The sequence below is a fragment of the Pezoporus flaviventris genome, unplaced genomic scaffold (assembly GCF_033815535.1).
Source record: "Pezoporus flaviventris isolate CSIRO_AGI_PZ_B2104156 unplaced genomic scaffold, CSIRO_AGI_Pfla_v1 ptg000045l, whole genome shotgun sequence".
NCBI classification, from domain to species: domain Eukaryota; kingdom Metazoa; phylum Chordata; class Aves; order Psittaciformes; family Psittacidae; genus Pezoporus; species Pezoporus flaviventris.
Genome location: NW_026892593.1, coordinates 22,957,033 through 22,976,267, shown reverse-complemented (window position 1 = coordinate 22,976,267; position 19,235 = coordinate 22,957,033). Strand labels below are relative to the sequence as shown.

General features: G+C 36.7%; 1 protein-coding gene across 1 annotated transcript in view; it reads left to right on the top strand.

The window, feature by feature from the left end:
* Positions 1-19,235, top strand: part of MDFIC (MyoD family inhibitor domain containing) — a 52,164-nt gene that overhangs the window by 10,670 nt on the left and 22,259 nt on the right. The window contains 1 exon segment of the mRNA XM_061467686.1: positions 1,123-1,254. Coding sequence (XP_061323670.1) covers positions 1,123-1,254 — 132 coding nt within the window.

The window sequence follows — 19,235 nt, the reverse complement described above, 5'->3', positions numbered from 1 at the left end:
CATTGCTTTGTTGGAGGATATGGCGTCATTACGTTGTGATAAGTGATTTATAAACACATTGTTTGAAACAAATAAATAGACCTGACAGACTTTTTCAACAGTTGCTCATTTAGATATACTGTAACTATCAAATGTTGCAAGTATATTAGAAAAAAAGCTTAAGACAAAATGTTTAGTGTTTTACAGGTCCCTCGAGTAAGTGATATAAACTGATAATCTGTCACTGTGAATAATGAACAAAGTAATTCCAGATTTGGAAGTGTTTCTTTGAATGCCCATAGGAAAATCCTGTAGCAATCAAGATCAGAAAGATTTGTGTACGTGAATTTGATTGCTAAAACATTAATGACAATCAGAATGAAAGCTGTCACTTACCTTGGTTTGTGAAAATGCAGGTCTGTGTGTGTTAATTGGTGAAATCATCAAAACAACAAGATCTGCTATCTTGTGAAAAAACTTGAATCCCTCAAATAACCTTACCATGAGAATTTCCCAGTGTCTTGTATATACTTGGAGAGAAGAAATAATTTTTCCTTTCATCATAGGCTAAATATTGACTTTTATTAAAAAATGGTTTTTAAAGGTTATTTTTTCAACAAAATGGGTGATTGTGTTATAATAAATTTTCTGAATATTTGTACTTAGCAGTTTTGAAGTTTCAGCAATATTTCTGTTTAATTATATTTCCAATTTTAAATAATAGAAAACAGGCATTAGTGGAATTCTTGTAGATTTTATATGCCAGAGCCACATGTATGTGGGCAAAAAAAATAATGTTTTTTTTTTATGTGACAAAACAATTCAAACCTTTATCTGAAAATTTTGTGGAAGGTAACTCAACATAAGCAAACTGAACCATAGCATGTGGTGGCAAATGCTGGTGAGTATTATTTTGCCTGATTAAGCACAATATGACTAAAAGACTTTCTTAAAGAAAATTTGTTTTGATCTAGACAAGAAAACAAATGGAAAATAAGCTTTATTAGGAACTATTTCTAAGGAAGCTACATGAGGGGCTGAGATGAGTTATTCTTTTTTGGTTTAAATTTCCAAAGATGAGTTTTGTTTACATAGAGGAAAAACACCATAGAAACTAATACTTTAAAATTTCTTTTGACTTAGAAAAAGCAGACCAAGAGAATACCGCGGCAGGAGATAAAGACATAAACCAGCCTTCCAGTAACCAAAGTATACAGCCAGAGATACAAGACCAGTCCATCTGGGGAAATCGCACTGATGGTGACCTCATCAGAAGTAAGTATTTCCAGAGCAAATTGCTGCCACTTAGGCTTGCTTTCACAGTGTAACGGGATACTGCCCGTTGACTCTGTTAAATGCGTGTCAAATGCAATTGTGTTGCAACTATAATGCGTACTTGCTGAGTTTATTTCCCAGAATGACTCCTGTCAGCATGCATAAACAGTGAGTTAAAAGAAAGGTGTGATTTGAGTGGTACAGTAGAATGTAGGCCTCTGTAGCATCTACATTTTTTAAGCCTTATTGTTATATTTTTATCATTCATCATGGGATCTGTATATTTAGTAGGCACATGAGCTGCAGAATGCAGCTGTGCTGGGTGTCACCGGCCTTGATTTGTCAGGTTATACATTTAAGTGGCAGAGTAAACTATGCTGAGAGCTGTTGCTTTCAGATGCACTTGGTACTGGTCAGGTGTAAGTTTATGAAGAGTTTTTAATCCTAAAGCAGTTATTCCTTTCAAAACTAAAGAATGCTGCAAGACAAGGTTTAGGCCTAAGATATGGAACTGTTTTTTTAATGAGTTTTTGAAAGTCCATGTTCCTAGTGTATGTCTTAAATGCTTTAAAACATGAAAAGGGATGCAAGATTGTTCCCAATTTTGTCTTGAATTGGAGCTCTTATGTTGTCCAAAAGATCAGCCACAATTGCACCCTCCCGAGGCAAAAATATTTCTGTCAACTGCCAGAGCTAATGCTACTTTAAAATTCTGTGAATGCTTGAACATTAGTTGCTCAAGGGAGGGGCTGCATGAGAAATTGTTCTCTAATTATAGGGTGTATTCAGAAAGCAAATGGACTAAAGGCTGAGCAGTGAGCCAGCTCTTGGAGATCATTGTCTGACCACACACTTTGGGGTCAGTATGTCTTTATACTGCACATGTACTACACTGTGCACAGTGGGGTAAATTCGTATTTCTGAACCTGCTGTTGTCAATACTGGTGATTTTATATGGAGTCACCCTGTTTTTTTTAGGTTTGTTTTGTTTGCTCATTTTTTAGTCTTACCTACGCATTCCACATGTGAACTTTGTGTTAGCATTTGGAGTTCTTTTCAAACCTTAGTTAATCCTTTTTTCTAAATAATCCTTATAAATACTTATACCCTTAATGTATTGAATACTTATCTAGATCCTCTACAGGAAATTAATTTGGCATGTCAGATATTTATCTCGCAATTTAAGAATAATTCCTAAAGGACTCTAAAGAGTGAGAATTGTCCTGAACAGCTTCAGAGTTTACTTAAATCCGAAAAGATTATTGTTTTAAACCTAACTGTCCCTGAACAAGCAATTGATTTTTCCTTGTGTTGAGGACGTGGGAAGGTGCATATATAGAATCTGCTGCTTTTGGAGTGGCCTCTTTCTCCTTCCCTCTTCCTAGAGCCTTCCTTATTTCCGGAACAATAAGAAAGCAGATTTATTGTGTGACAGCTAGCAGCATACCTGAACTATGGAGGAAAGAACCAAGGACAGTGGGATGGCGCTGTGCTTCCTCTAATCTGTTCACCACAAGGACATATTGTAGTGGCTCTACTGGGAAAGAGGGAGAGGAAAAGATCATGTTTTTCAAAGTACAGTAGAAATCGCAGCAGACTGTGCAAGTCCCTGGTAAAGTGACTTGACAGTTCTGTGCAGTTGTATGTGTCTGTGGTGTCTGTGATGGGAGGCTTATCTACTGCTGTATTAAAAAAAATATCAGGAACAATGGCAAAGGCAGGGTAAAATCGAAGTGTAATGTACTGCTCCAGTGTGTACAGCTATGCTCCTTCTGGAGTCATGCGTAGTTTTACCTTTGATTTTATGAAAGCAAGTTTAAGTGAAACCTGGAAGTTTCTAAACCTCCTGGTCTTAATAACTAAGTTTTGTGTAGCAGTAGCTTTATTATGAGATATGTTTGAGTAGCTGCTATGATGCAATCCTTTGTTTCAAATTAATGATTTCTTTTAACCTTTATTGTTAATGTTTTCTAGATGAAAGAAACAAAAAATGATGAACTTAAAACAGCTTCTTTTCTTTTTTTTGGAGGCTGTGGCCATGAGTAGGGAAGTCTGTTCTACTTAAAAGAACTGAGGAACACCGGCTCAATTACAAGTACTTCTTGTAGTCTGCAAGAGTTTTACAACTCAATCTACTTCATAACTCAAGTTTGAAAGATAGAACAAGGAGAGCAAAGAGAAGCTTCTTTATCGCAATATTACTTAGGCATTTCATCTAAAATAACAAGTATCATAGCTCAGAATGGCTGTGATTCAACCAGATCTATTACCCCACTAGGCTAAAGTTTGCCAAATGCTGCATATTGAAAGAAGCTTGAGGTTACAAATAAAATGTTTTGATCATTATGGTATATTTAAAAACCCTTTAAATTGTTTTAGACAAGGCATATTTCAATTTTCTCAGGTATTAACAACCATTCACTATCCTAACGAGTCAGTTTCTTTTTTTCCCATACAGATTGTTTTCCACCCCCACAGTTGATACACACTCCATTTGTTAGCCTTATTTTTCACTTTATAAATATTTCCAGTATTTTATTTCCAAGGTTTTCCTTGTTTGCAGCTGTTTTATCCTGCTGTTATATGGAAGTAGATTAATCAGTCAGTTTTACTGGCACACCAACAACGAAGTCCAGTGTTAGAGGCTCTGTAATGACTTCATTATGTATGATTTCTCATTTGCACTTGTGAACTCAGTTTACCAGGCAACATCAATAAAATAAAATGCTGCTCCCGTTTTCCAAAGTATGATGTTTTCAGTTCACCTTCCCTGCCCTTGCAGTCCTTTTCTCAACCCCCCTTTTTTAATTTCTAGATTATGAGGTTTCTCCAGATTAGCCCTTTCCCACCTCCTTTAGAGCCCTTTCCCGCCTCCTTTAGAGAGAGTCCCTTCTCTCACCCCAAATGGAAAAGCTCGTAATACCCTGGGTAAATGGGTAATCTTATGGGAAGCTTCAACCAAGGAATTGTTTTTGAAGAGACCTTGAGAGTCAAAAGGTTACAGTTTACTGCTATATAGGCAGGGAATAGCTAAATGAGAAGAAATGGTTATATTACCTTTCTGTATTAATTGTTAATGCACTTGCATGACTGTTACTGGAATACTGTGTTCAGTTGGAGAAGGGTCAGGGTAGAACCACAAATATTTCAGGAATGACTGGAGTAGTTGAAAACATGCCTTATTGTGGAAAACCTCCTAGAATTAAATCTGTTTAGTGTTAACAAGGGAGTAAAGAGGCCCTTGTCTAGTCCCTAAGAAACATGATACCACAAAACACAGAAATATGTTAAGACAACTCATCAACTGAAGCAGACAAAGGGAGAACTAGGTGTAATGCCTGGAAGTTCAGTTAGACTAGAAATAAGGTGTACATTTTTTAGCAGAGAATTTAAGTACGGGAAGACCTGCCAAATATGTGGTGGTCTTAGATGCGTTAAATTGGCTTTATTCTTCATAAGGTGGCCATTGCTATCTGTATCCTTCAATTTTAGAACCTGAGTGAGGAGGAGTCTCTTTGTCATAGTGATTCCTTCAAACTGGTATAACCTCTATATTTTTCAGCTCAGGTGTTCAAGGCAACATTGGGACCTATTCCTTTGCACTCACAGATGCACATATATTTTGTATTTTATTGCAGGCTGTAGGGGTTCTGCTTTTCAAAAGAGCTTAGCCTTTGAATCACTCCGTCTGCGTTTCCTTCTTTGTCAATGCATTTTAAATACCTGCAGACACCTTCTGCTTATTTTCATTATATGATCTGGTGGCTTGTAGTGGAGATGTTCTGCTTCTGTTATCACTCAGATTTGGCAAGTGAGGAAGTGTGGATGTTAAGACATGCAGTTGAGTAACTAGTGGCTATAGGAATGAAGCCATAGGTAGTTTTGCTTCTCCATGTTACCACAATGGCTTGCTTTGTTCTTTGGGAAAGGTTAGGGATAATTTTTGCTCCTTTTTTTTTTTTTAAAGGAGCAAAAATTTAAAAAAAAAAAAAAAAGCTATAAAGGCGGTTTTCAGAATACTTAGGCAGAATTTTTACAGAGGCTACTAGGTTATCATCAGTGTGTGCTGTTATGCAGGGGAAGAAATGTTTAGGAGGGAAGAAAATGCCAGTCTTGAACACTATTTGCTTGTGAGAATTTAATCTCCTTTCTGGTTTTCAAGCAGGACCTTAGCTATGTGATATTTAAGAAAACAAAAAACATCTACCATAGATTCAAATTGTCATTAATAATTGATTAATAATAATCCAATTCTCAAGATTAAATACCTAAAATATGCCCATGTTTTACAGATAGAAAGGTCATTGCTATCCATCATTTCCTAGCTTCAATTGCCTCTCTCTCCTCCATGAAACACCCACCTGATAAGAGTGGTTCTTCAGAGAAAGGGATGCTTCATTCAGATCAGTGGGGATTAAACAATTTTACATGTTCTTGTGCCCACTATTTTATTACATTCTTTTGTTTTATTTAAATATAAGCCTAGATATCCTAATATTTTTGTTTTCTATATTTTTATGTTCACATTTTTACTTTTAATTTACTATTAAATAAATAATGACTTTATTTAATTTTAACATCGGGAGATTCCCTTTTCCCTTTGGCTAAGTGACTGATTACTGTAGCTTAAATTACGCAGTTTGGGTTTGGGACTTTTTTTCCAAGGCAATGAAGATAATCTGCTGTTAGAACTGTTCTTTTTGTTTGATATTAATCCATATTTATCTTCTTGGCTAATTTATGGTGCAGAGTCATCTTCCAGTTATTGTGATTTCAGTTGCCTTTTTTAATTCTATCTCTAAAATATTGCACAGAGCTTGAAGTAACTTAAATGGTTCTCTTGAAAGCTAGAAAGTATGATAATCTTCTTGCAGTGTAACTGAGTTTGTGAGTACGGAAATTGTGCAGAATAGATTAATGGAAATTATTCAAAATATATTGCTAAATCTGAAAGGTGTATTCTTTTAGTTAAAAAAGTGATTTATGTACAATGTTACAAATATGCCCAGGTATAAAAATCTGCAAACCTATGAATGAAAAAACTTTAATCAGTTCAATATTTAACTACAGGAATGCAGTATTTGATATTTAGATCCTTGTTTAAAAAGGATAACTCTTTGAGGAATCTGGCCAGTAGAAGAAAAAGAAGTGTGAAGGTCTTCCTTAAGAACTCCTCCCAGAGAGATTTTCTAATCCTTTCCCAAGCATAGAACTAGCCTGTGTTACTTCTGTTTCTCCCTCTGACCTGACAGATCTCATACTACTTCTGTTCCAGAAGTCCTCAGATAACTCCGCTCATGTCTCCTGAGGAGCCTGATGTTTTTTAACTTCTTCCCAACCAGCTGTAAATGGCTGACAACACAAGCATTTTTGCAAACATTCTTTGAAAATGTTGTGCATGAGCTAGTCCCTTAGCACAACACAGGAGGTAGAATGTGATTTATTATAATAGTTTTGTTACTGGTTTTGCTGTGAAAGAGTTAATTTTCTTCATAGCTGCCTACCCGGGATATGCTGTGGCAAGTTTTCAGCCACTAAATAGTGAACTACGGCTTTGATTATATAAACTGGAAGAAAGTTACCTGTGTTGTAGAGCATATTTGGAGTACTTATGCCAGTCAAGATAAAGCATCTCGTAAAGGTGGTAGTGAAAATTATGCTGTTTAACAAAATTTTGGAATTCAGTTGGCTTACAGACAGGTCAGTGTGTCGTGCATCAGAAGTACTAAGGCAGTGAAAGACTCATGGATTTAGTCCTGCTGATGATACACCAGTTGAAGCTGAGGAGAGAAGCGATCAACAGTACTTTGGCAGTGGGCTGAGAAATACAATTGAAAAATCAGAAGCCAGTGCTATCAGAATACCAAGAGACCAGACATTTTCAGTATTCCAGATAGACTAATCAGGGTTTGCAGCTGGTGCACACATACTCAACTGGAGCTCATGTTTGCTACTGTTCATCTGAGTCTTGATGATTCAGCTGGGCTTGTTTAGATTTCCCTCCTCTTTTTTTTTTAATGGATAAAGATGACACACTCTTTCCAGTGTCTGCCTGGAGACTTCTGCAGAAAGGTAGGTCTTTTCTTGTTGAAAGTGTATCCATCTCACCACTTTTCATTTCCCCTAGGAATTTCTGGGATCAAATCTCTCAGTTGAGAGGGAATTTCACACCTCGTTGTTGCACAACCATAGCATTTTAATTTAATTTTCATTTCACCATCTCCTGGGCAAAGAGGCTTATTCACAGATATCTGTATCCTTGCAGTTAGTCTTCAAAGACTTGGTCTTCGGTGTTTACAGAAGATATCTGTGGAAAGACCCACGTGTTGCTGAATTAGTAGCCCCTTATAAACAGAGCTGCTGTGGGATGCAGATGTTTTCTGTGTAGCCTCTTCCCTTCAAATATGGGTTGAATGTTTTGAAGCGATGCAGTTAATGATGGAATGCAAAGGGTGAGGAATTTGTATACTCTGTGGTGACTCCATGTGGAGAAATAAACTTACTGTTGTTGATCCATTTACAGAACAGTGGTGAAACTTCAGTGAGAACTTTAAACTGCACCAGGTGACCGTATGATAGGTGCATGTATTCTGCATATCACTAGTAGCTAGAATTACCTGAAGCCTTTCATTTTCTGTGTTACTCCTTCTGACTTTCAAAACATCATCTGAATTTATGGTCTGAGGCTGGGGAAGTTTGAATGGCAATAATCATCAGTAGCAGAAAAAGATGAAATTCTTCAAGTAGTATGAAGATTACTGTGCTTGCTGTGTTTGAGCCTGAAGTAAACTGTATCTTAATTTCAGAATATTTTCCTTTGTTGTATTGATACTGTCTCAGAATTAATGTGCTGTTTTGCCTAGACTGGAAAGAATATGTTCTTTTCCTGGTTAGTTCCTCTTATAGGGGAAAAAGTACAATACATTTGTAGTAGTTCCTTAAAAAGGAAGAGTAATAAAATTCTGACTGTGTTCTATGTGAAATATTGCCCTACAAAACCAATGAGTCAGTGTGGTTTCAGTCTGCTATTTTCTGTGCTAACGGTATTCAGTAAGCCATTTTTAGCAAACACCAAATTACAAAGTGTGCAAAAGTATCATCATGCAACTTGTACTTTTAGGAACCTGCTTCTGGCAAGGATGTCTTAAACTTATAACATGAGAAAAACTGTCTTAGTTTTTCTGTTTAAAATTTTATTTTACGTTTGCTATTGTGTGTTTGCAATACCTGGAGTCCTAGAGTAGTTTATACAGCTGAAAAGTAGTACTGTAGTACTGTATATTCTGTGTACATCAAAATGATTAATTCTTCAAAATTTAGAGAGTAAAAATAGTTTTTAATCTTTCAAATATTGTATTTGCTGGTAAAAAAGTGAAAGATGAAGGGGAGCTTATGGTCACAGCAGAAGGCTTAGCCGAGTAATTATGGTTAAATATTTTTCTTCTTTAAATAGCTATCCAGAGGAAAGAAAGGTCTGAATACTAGTTGTTCTGCATTCTGGTAATATCTGCAGTGCAAAAGTACCCACAAGTACCTTTCCCTGAAGGTATTTTTGTAAAGGACAAGGAAAAACAGGAGCTTATGACCTGTTTGTGTGTTGTTGTGGTGCTAGTGCTGGCAGTTTTTTGTTTTCCCTAAAAAAATATTATTCATGATCCAAACCCAAAGAATCCCTTTGAAAAACATTCAAATGTCAAACAGCTGTGGTCACTTGGGCTATTTCTAATACTGGTTTTGTTAACTCATTATACTGATGAGGTAGGCCTCCAAAAATAGAGGTTTGATTTAAGAGAATAATGAATTATTTGCCACCTGAGACTTAACTATTTTTAATTAAACAGTAGTGTTCTGGCATGTGAGAAGCAGGTTTTTGCATGGAAACTCTGCTTGTAATTTTTGATCATGAAATACAAACCCATGGCGTTCTGAGATGAGAGGTTTCAAATTTGGAAGTTTATGTCTGGACCCAAGAAATTTAGAGGCTTAAATTTTTCCTTTTAAACCAGTTTCCCTCAAATTCTATGCAATATCTCAACTATCATGTTATTACTTAAATCTGAAGCTATAAATATTATGATACTTGTTTAGAGAAAAATGTCAGATTTAGGAACGCTAGTGTTAATTAGAGCAGAATTTCAACTGAAAGGTTATTTCCTCTTGCAGAAGTTCCTCAAGCTTAAGTGAGTTTTATTGATTTATAGCTCAGACTTAAGGTGGTATAATGTTTGCATAAAATGTTACGAAGTTTACTTTTGAGGCAAATCAAGTAGAGCAAGCTGTTAGGCAAGCCTATAAGATATGTGGCCTATGAGTCAGATTTAACCTTCAGGACAAGTTTTTGCCCCTGAGAGACAGCATAAGCTGTTTGCCCATTCCTCAGCAGAGCAACAGCAAGTCTGTCTTCAAGTATGGGTAGCTCTGAGAGATGTCTTTCTTCAGAAGTTAAAGCTCTTAGCCAGGTAGAAGGCGTGTACCCTTTCCTTTTTTCTTTATTAGGACAAATTCATAATTTAACTGCATTCTGCCAAGTTAAAATAAAACTCACATTTTAACAGAAAAGCAATGAAAGATTATTATGTTTACCAAAATTGGCCATAAGAGAAGTGTCAAACCAGACTGAACATCTTTTTGGTCAGCACAACTCAGACAATCAGGAGATGAGTAAAGAATACTCTTTTTGCTTGAATTTCAAAATAAAGGAAGCAGTAAGCTTTGGTGAGAAGATTTGGGATCATCCTGCTTGGGAAGGATTGTCTGAGTGATTAAACTGAGTTTTTCACAAGGTGATATAAAAAAAAATATATATTTGGGTGGCGCAGCGGGATATGGAGCTAACTTTGGGGTAATGCACATGTACTTGTCATATATGTGATTTTACTAAATTACACCAGCTCATCTAACAATTTAGTATTTCCTAGCTCACTTTGTAACTATAACTTTATAAAGTATTTCCCTACCTTGGTATATATTCTTTTTATTGTGTGCTGAGTTTTCAGTGATAATAGTCCATAGCATATTTATGATGTAAAATCAGTATTGAGAAATATTTTTATATGGGAATAAATCTTTCAGTGGAGCTATGCCCTAATCATTCTATAAAGTATCTAGGAGAGTATGTTCATGCATCTGAATAAGTTAGAAATATCTACATGTTTCAAAGCAGTCCTCATCACAGGTATTTTGTAAACTGTTCTGTCCTGGATCAAAGACTTGGAAATTTGAAACTAGTATGAGTTTTGTATTTACAACAAATAAGACAGTATTTGCCTTTGGAAAGGTATGGAAGGGAACAACCAACACACAGCACCATTTTAACATTTTAAAGGAGGCATTCTAATAAAAGTTACCTTTTTTTTTTTTCTTTTCCCCTCCCTTCCTCTTGTTCCTTTCCTTTGACTGTTACTTCTATTTCTCTATCCACTTGATTTTCTGATTCCCATCAGTAGGGTAGTGTTATACATGATGAATCTTTTCCCTACAATTTATTCAATAAATTCAATCTTAATTTTAAATAATTTACTGATTGTTTTTGTCCATTTGGGTATTGCATAGTATCCACTATAGCTCTGTGAGAAGAGCAGCATAATGGAGAGACCTCACTTGCTGTGCTGTGCTCCCTCCTTGAACTTGGCAAAATAACCTCTTTGAAAATAACCTGGCAATAGGTCTCTTTTGTTATAAGGTTTGCATCCACACCAGGGATTCTGCTAGGATAGCTGGAATAGGACAAGCAATTTCGGTCTCATTATCAATAGTTTGTTGGGTATTTGTGGAACAGGTCCTTATGGAAAAGGTGAGAAAAGTTGTTTGATAGCACAGGCAAGGTTCCTGTAGAATAATCCACTTTGCTCTGAAAACTTGAAGGCAGAGTTAGATACCCATTTCACAATGACTGTAACATAATGGCACGTGAAGGTTTTGATCAGTAAAGAAAGAATCCTTTAGAAATTATGATAATTTTGGAATAAAGTATATGGATTGCTGATACAATAGAAAGAGAAGTGGTAGATCTTGGTAGAGTCAAACTTGGAAGAGTGTTTAAGATTTGATCCTATTCGCAATAAATGGTTCTACGTCCCCTTCCCCATATTTATTTTATAAAGTAAAAAAAGACTGACCCATCCCTATTATAGTTACTATCTCTAAGCCATCTTTCTCTTTTCTGTTTGCACAATATTCTCTAGTCCCCCTTTCCCTCTTTTTTTTTTGTTTGAATAGTCCTTTTTCCTGTTTCCCCACTTTTTACTCTATTACAGTTATGTACTTGTAAGCAATGACAGCAGGGTTGTTCTTAGAGGCTGACTGTGTGTGTGTTTAAAGTGCCTCAGTATAAAGGACTGTTCAGTTCAGCTTCTGTGTGTTAACATCAACATTTAAGCTATTTTGTAAGTAGCAGTGAACCTTGTTATTAGAATGATTATTTTGACTACTGGAAAATTAACAGTAAATTAAACATTATGGAAAGAAACTGTGTATTCAGGGAAAACAGAACAACTGTTAACTGTTACAGCACACTATGCAAATCTTAGCTTCTAGAGTCGTGATAATGTGAGATTTAATTTTTTATAAAATAAACAAAAAATTAACCTGGTCTTAGTCGGTAAGTACTGACAAAAGCTGACAGTTAAAGACTTGAAATTGACAATGCCAATAAAAAGGATGCATTTAAAAAGAAACTTTTGAAGATTTTTGAGTAGTTTGGCTTGGCAGTACCGTACTAATCAGAAACAAGGAATTTTGTCTTGATTAATAGATCACTAATTAAATATAAGGTGGTAGGGAGATGTTTCCATTGTGAGCTGTTAATTCCAGCAGCCTGAGAAAATGGTATGGCCTAATAAAATATAGCTAGTTGTAATAAAGGAACAGTAAAGAAAAGGGTTCTGGAATTAACTGCAAGTGGCAGGGCTATCATAGCAGTGCAAATAAAATGGCAGATGGCATGAATCTTTAGTAGAGTGGATAAGGGTGTATAAAAAACAGTGCAGTTCTGTCCTTTTGGCAGTTGTTTGAATGATTTCCTAAGGGCTTTTTTGTTCAGGGCCAAGAAATGCAAGAAGTGAGGCTGAGATGTTTCCCAAGCATGGAACAGCTGCACAGCACAAAGGGATGGAGGCAGCAGTTTGGCTCACCCATAGCCAGCCTGTCGAGCTGCTGTTGCTCATGGTGACATGAATGCTTTTGTGGGGCTGAAGGCTTGTGTAAGCAGTGACGAAAGGTTGTTTGCATGTGATGTAGTTGCTTTCTTTGCTATAAGGTGAGGTTTGCTCCTGCACTTTGGATCTTTTTTGCGTAAGAGGAACTTGCTGCCTCAGCTGTGATTTTTTAAAGCTTTTTAATTGTAAAAGGACAAAAAAGTAACTGTAAATTCTAAATGTTGTTTCTTTCCTGTAAAATCCTTAAGCTTATTTGCAAAATGGTTTTAGACGTAGAAATTGGTACTTTTCAGTATTATGAATAACATTAACATAGCACAGATCTCACTGCTGAGTCTGTACTCCATTGAAAGAAATAAGTAATGGTGATTAGTGGAGAAGGATTGTCTTTACCTCTGCAAATAAAAGGAATTATGTCTTCTAAATAAGACAAAACAAGGTTTTCAGAAAAAAGATCCCTGTTGCAAGAAGCATTGATTCAAAGCATGGGCCTTGTCCAAATTTAAATGCTGCTCAGAAGTATTTTAAACAGAGGGTGAACTAAATAAAATTCAGTGGGCCAAATTGCATAGTTTTATAAGTTGGAAGGAATATTTGTTATATTTCTAGTAAAGAATTAAAACGATTCCATACATAATGTTGAACGCCTTTAAGCATGTTGAAATAAGAATACTCTCATTCTGTATGTTAGAGATAAAAAACAGTTTTCTGCTGCTATTCAGTCAGTTCTGTAGTATAAGGACTTGCAGGTACTACTCGCCTCTACTATACTGAAATAGTTTGGGCATAATAATTTCATAGAGATTTTATCTTGTTTCATGAGGTGAGTGGAGAATCAGAATTTAACTCAGTTGTGGATGAAAGGAAAAGGTTTTACAGGTAATTTCGTCCTGTTAAGACAATTTACCTCTTTCTTCAGATAATTGGTGCTTTTTCCTTTGCATTAATGCATTTGTTTCTCTGAATTTTCGTGCTTGTAGCTGTCGGTCACTGATGTGACACTGTATTTTTGTAGCAGGGCAGATTTGTAACTGCGTGGCTCAGATATCAGAGCTCTCTTGTGAATTGTTTGAGCAGCTTATGCTTTGCTTCCTTTCAGGAAACTAAGTGCATCATTTTTGCAGGAAGTTCGGTCTTCACCAGGCACAGAGAGCAATCTGACTTTTGCACTGCTCTAAGGGATATATGAATGAGCAGCAGACAAAAACTCATTTAGCAGCTTTTGGTTGTTTTTTTTTACTATATTGAATTCATGCAATGCAGGTCATTGGTCAAAGCTTGGCCAGGATGGGTGGGTTTGTCCAGCTGAGTCAGAAAGAGGACTTCCTGTGTCATTTTGGTAGAATACAGTAAATAAGAAGTAAGTAAAAAACATTTTCCTGTGTCCTAAGTCTTGGTGACAGTGATTAGGTGTTAAGCACATTCAGCTTTGAATTGAACACACTAATCCCTTAGCTGATAAATTTTTGCACTCTGAAATAAAACATTCCCTTTCTCTTCAGTATATGAAGCTACTGTTTCAGTGTAAAACTGCCTGTGGGGTGGGGAAGGGACAGGGCAGTGAGCTCTGATGCAGAGATGCAGCCTTCAGTCCATGGTTCCTTGCAATTTTGAATTTAAATAAGGAAAAAAAAAGAGAATTTAGTTTTTTTAAGGGCTCTGATAAGAAGACTTTGAAGGTGTATTCTCAAGAATCTGTACAGTTTGCACAAAAACATTTCAGGTGAGATTGTAACATATCTCTTCAAGGCATGCCAGAACAGTTTGAAAACAGAAAAAGGAGCTCTCATTTCATCTTAATGCCAAACTGGTGCATTGGTGGCATAAAGCAGCCCAAGACCCAGTTTATGATAGCTTTGCCTGGACTTCATGTGTGTGCCCAAAGTCCTTTGGTGACCTGGGATCTCTGCAGTGCTTTGGGATGGGAGAGCCCCATTCATCCCACTCGTGGGCATAGCAGCCAGGTGGATCGGTGACAGGACTCCTACCCCCATCGCCTAGACCCTGTTAGCTATGAGGGAATTCCCTTAGCTGAAGGGCACTCAGAGAGTAACCCTTCTCAGTGTGTTTAATGTTACTGGTGCAGATGCATGTTGCTTCTCTTTCTGATCATCCTCTGCTTTTTCAGGATGGGAAAACAGCTGGACACTTGCTTTACTCTCTGCTACTTTTCCACATCTTTTTTCTCCTACTGACAATCACTCTATGAGCTATCCTGTCTCTAGTAATGACAAGCTGGGTCATGAAGAGTTATTGTTATGGACCTGAAGTCCTCACCCTGTTTTCTGACATGGAATTTCCATTTTCCATCATGCTGCTATTGCTGAATGTGGCTGATTTTTGGCTTAGGCTTCAGGAGCCTCTCTGACCTCCAGTAGAAGGGGAACTATTGCGTCAGTGTGAGATCACTGTATAAGTACAATGTGTTTATTTTATTTCATTGTTTATCAACTAATAATTTCTTATTTAATCCTTTTGTAAAAATTAAGAAAATACTTCTGCTTGAATGGGATTTTACTTGTTGGGGTTTTTTTTTTGTTGTTTCTTCTTCTCTACTCTTTTCTGCCCTCACAGACTGAAAGTGTCTCAGCTCACTGGGGGGATTTTTTTTTCCCTTTCTGTCTCCTTCCCCTCCAGTGCTGTCTTCTTCTGGGTGGTTGCTGTCTGCTCTTTTTTCTTTTGATGTTTTTGCCCTACTCTTGTTTTAATAATGTAAAATCCCAAGTTTTAGCCTGTTCCTTGTGGTTACTGCCCATTTGCTTCTCCTGTTCAATTTTCCTTGCAGCTGTGCTTTCTGTCTTTCTTTCTTTGGTTTTCCAATACTTGATGTCAGTGGATGCCAAACTTAGCATCAGCTCTAGGTTGCAAGAAAGAATACTAGAGAGAAAACAAGTGCAGCAAAGGGATCAGAAACTCAGTTATCAATGTATGTATTATTACTTTTGTACTGATATTCTGTATTTTCCTGCTACCTTTTTATATTACCCACTCTTTGTTGCTGTCATTCTGGTTTTATTCCTTTTTTTTTTTTTTTTTACTTATTTTATTTCTACATCTTATTAGTTTTGTTAATAGTAGCTATTGGTTATTACTTAGAATTATAGAGATGACAAAAGACAGAGCACTGAGAGCAGGTGATCAGATTCACACTTAAGGTTGAACACTTTTTGCAGTCTTCTGTGAGTGGAGGACTAGAAATCAAGAGAGCAGTGAACCCGAAGGGAAATGCTTGTTCCAGCATTTCCTTTTATGTTCTTTTAAAAAACAAGTAGAGCCAGTGTTTATGTATATTTGTATGAGTTTAACTGAACACTGTAATCTCATCATCTGAAAACTCAGGGTATATGGTCAGTGGGGAATGAACCTGACCTTTGAGTATTTTCTGACTCAGAGGCAAGCAGTGAACTGGTTAGGCTGAGAAGCTATTTGAATCACCATCCGATGTTCTTTCCTGCAGTGAAACAGTGTCTGTTTTGTTAGTGGTGGCTGGGGTTTTGAGGAAGGGAGCAGGAGGTGCTGGGGCTAAGAGGACATGCTGGTGCACTTGCACATGTTAAGGCTGTTAATGACATTGAGGTTATCTCTCCTGCCTGGTACATCCTGCTGTGCTGCTCATGAGGCAGTACCCAGCAAGCGATATCCTGTTGTTTGTAGCTTCTCTTTGATGTTTTGTTATTTGATTTGGGAACCAGTAACACAATGGTGAGGGGCATCAAAACTGCTCCAAATATCTGACTTAATGTCTTAAATTCCATGGGAAACCAGTGTGTCTTTATGCAATAGTATAACCATATGTTGTAATAGGTACTAATTGCATAACTGCTGTAATTGTCATGCCAGCAGCTTGGATTACCTTTTTTACATCTAGTGGTTAATTAACCTTCCTTTGAAAATCAGAGCTCCAGAAGCAAAGCATTCTGTTACTCAGTGAGATGTGATTGTATTGGATTTGCACCCCTTTGTATCCTTTACTGTTTGGGGGACTGTCTTCACTTTATTAAATTACTGATTATATATGTTATAGATCAAATTCAGCACTTTAGAAATTAACAAAAAAATCTCTGATTCTTAATGTGTTTATCATTTTGTTCTCAGAGCCAACTTTTACAAGCCACTGTACACTATAAAGCAAGATTTAACAAAAAAAATCAAGTAGATTAAGATGCCTCTTAATAAGCTACCTGTGTAGAAAACATGTAGAAATACCTAAGCATTTCACCTTAAATAAAAAAAAAAAAAAATCAGCTTCACTAGTAATTAATGGTGTAAACCAACATAAATACGCCAGTGGAATGTTGGAATGGTGACTGTGAGTTAATCTGTCATTGCACATCTCTGTGCAATGATCACCACTGCTGTGGTTAGTTGTAATGCTATAAGAGATAAGGGCAAATATACTGCTTTTTTTTTTTTTTTCCAGTCCTCTAGCAGAATGTATAAGGAGAAAAAAGGGTAGATAAATTTGCAAGCAGAAAGCTTGTGGTAAAATTTCCCACTTCTGAATGCAGCTTTATATAGAAATTTATTTCCCAGGTGTCTATTACCCATAATGTTCTATTTTGTGTTTGGCTCTTTTCTTGGATTTTTCGTGGTGAGCTACTACAGTTTGTTCTCAAGACCTGAAAACTGTATCCTAGAGTAAGGGCTATACTCCACTTTATGTAGATGTGGCTTAAAAATCATTGCATTATGTGAAACATCTTTATTTCTAATTATATTGTGATCTAGCAAGAATTTCCAAATCATCCGCAAAGTTTATCATAGATGCCAATATTTGCAGTATCGCAAAAAACATTGCTAATGATGGCAAGATTTGTGTATGATAAAGAGGGAGAATTCACTGATAATCTAATGGTAATTAGAAGACAAAAGGATATTTGGATTTTGAGATAATTGTTAAAAGATAGGTAATTAAAAATGTTAAGCATTTGTTCACTTCAGCAATGATTAAAAATTTGCTGTTGATAATCATGAAGAAAAATCAGCAGGAATCTCTTCCTTTTGCAAAAGCATGTCAGGAAAGAGGATTTGTAAATAGAGAAATTCGCTCCACATTTTCATTAGGAATGCCTATCAACTTTGTAAACCTCTGGCTACCAGCGCTTTTCATGCTTCACTGTGGTAACTGCTTCTTTCTGGGTATGTCAAAGACATCTTTATACAATTCGTGCAACCCTTCAAACAGCGTGTAAGGTCCTGCGGTGCTTCCAAAGGAAGGCACTGCAGGTGTCTTTGCACAGATTTAAGAGTAGTCTTGGCACCTTTTTGTGCACTTGCATTGCCTTCTCAACCCATAAACATACACGAATACAGGCGTTTGCCACCCGCATCAGCCCTTCACCAACTGAGAGCTGACGGGATAAAATGTCTTTTCCCTTTGTCCCCTGCCAGGCCCCTGTTATAGCCAGTGTTCTCTGAATGTGTTCTCAGACGTATTTTAACAAAGTGTTCTCAGTGTGGGTCCTGTGAAACTCGTACCAGTAATTTTACTACAGTATTTTCATTACAAAGGACATCCTGTTTCATAATAATATATTGTATTCATTTTGAAGGTGTCCTCATGTCTTACAAGAAGCAATTCTAAAAAGGTGGCTGATGCTGTTAGTTGGTACTTTGTTTTCCTTGTAAAGTCAGCATGGTATAAAAAATTCAGTGTAAAAAAATTGATTTTAAAAGATAGATTGTACCTTGATGGTACCTTGTTATTTAGTTAATGTATGCCTTCTCTGATATAGAAGCTGCAGTATATGCTATTTATGTCCTAGAAAATCTTCAAAAATAATTGCTGACAAAAGCCACTTCACAGGTTGACTCAGAGGTACATCTTGTAATCTGAATGTTAATATTCTGGATAGCTAGGCAGAGCAAACTATTGATGTAGCTTGAAGATCACATAGAGACTAGTCAGGATTTTGGTTAGAAACGTGGGGAGGGAGAGAGTTTGAGATATTTGAGTTCTCCCAGCTTCACTGAAATTTTATGCTTATTGAGTGTATGAATGCATACGATTTGTAGTACTTTTGGAAAGGTAAGATCTTTTGCTAGTCAGTTGGAAGTGTCGCCTTTTATATCTCAGAAATTGATATCTTTTCCAGAAGCAATTTGGAATCACCTTAATTTTACTCTAGAATCCAGGCAGCGCCTGGTTTTACTGTGCAATCCATGACTGTCATTTGTGTTCTTTTTCGCCTCAAGCTTAGGTTGGTGTTACGAAGAAGCACTGATAAAAAACAGAGGCCTGATTTCTACTTGCCTTTCACGTGGTCTGCTGTGTGTGATCCATACAGAGGGAGTAGGAGCAGCTACCACTGAGATCAAACAATTTCCCCAGGTCAAATTAGCATGTAGATCTTGGCTTTCAACATTAATGGACCCAAACAGGACCTCTGTTTCCTAAAAAGAGCTCACACCCTTATTGTGGTTTCAGCTGTTTTGGGAGGCAGAGGAGGTTTGAGGATATTTTCAAATTAAATGATACTTTGAATTTTCTCAATATTTGAAAATACCAAAGGTTGTATTTTATTTTATTTTTTTTTACACCCAGGAGTTGTGCATTTTATTCTTCCCGAGTCCAACTGCAAAAACATTGCTTCTGTGGCCTGATCTGGTGTGATAAACTATTGTGTCATAAGTGAAGAAAAGCAGTGTTTTTACCTCTCTGGGTGTACAGTCAGATGACTCAAGTTGTAAACTGGAAAGTATTTTTTCCACTGGTGGCATTAGCCACACTAGCAAGCTCCATGGGCATCTGTTTCAGCTGCCTTGGATTTGCTTTTCATGTGATTAAGCTACTAATTAGCTGTCTCAATTCTTCTCTCCCTCCTG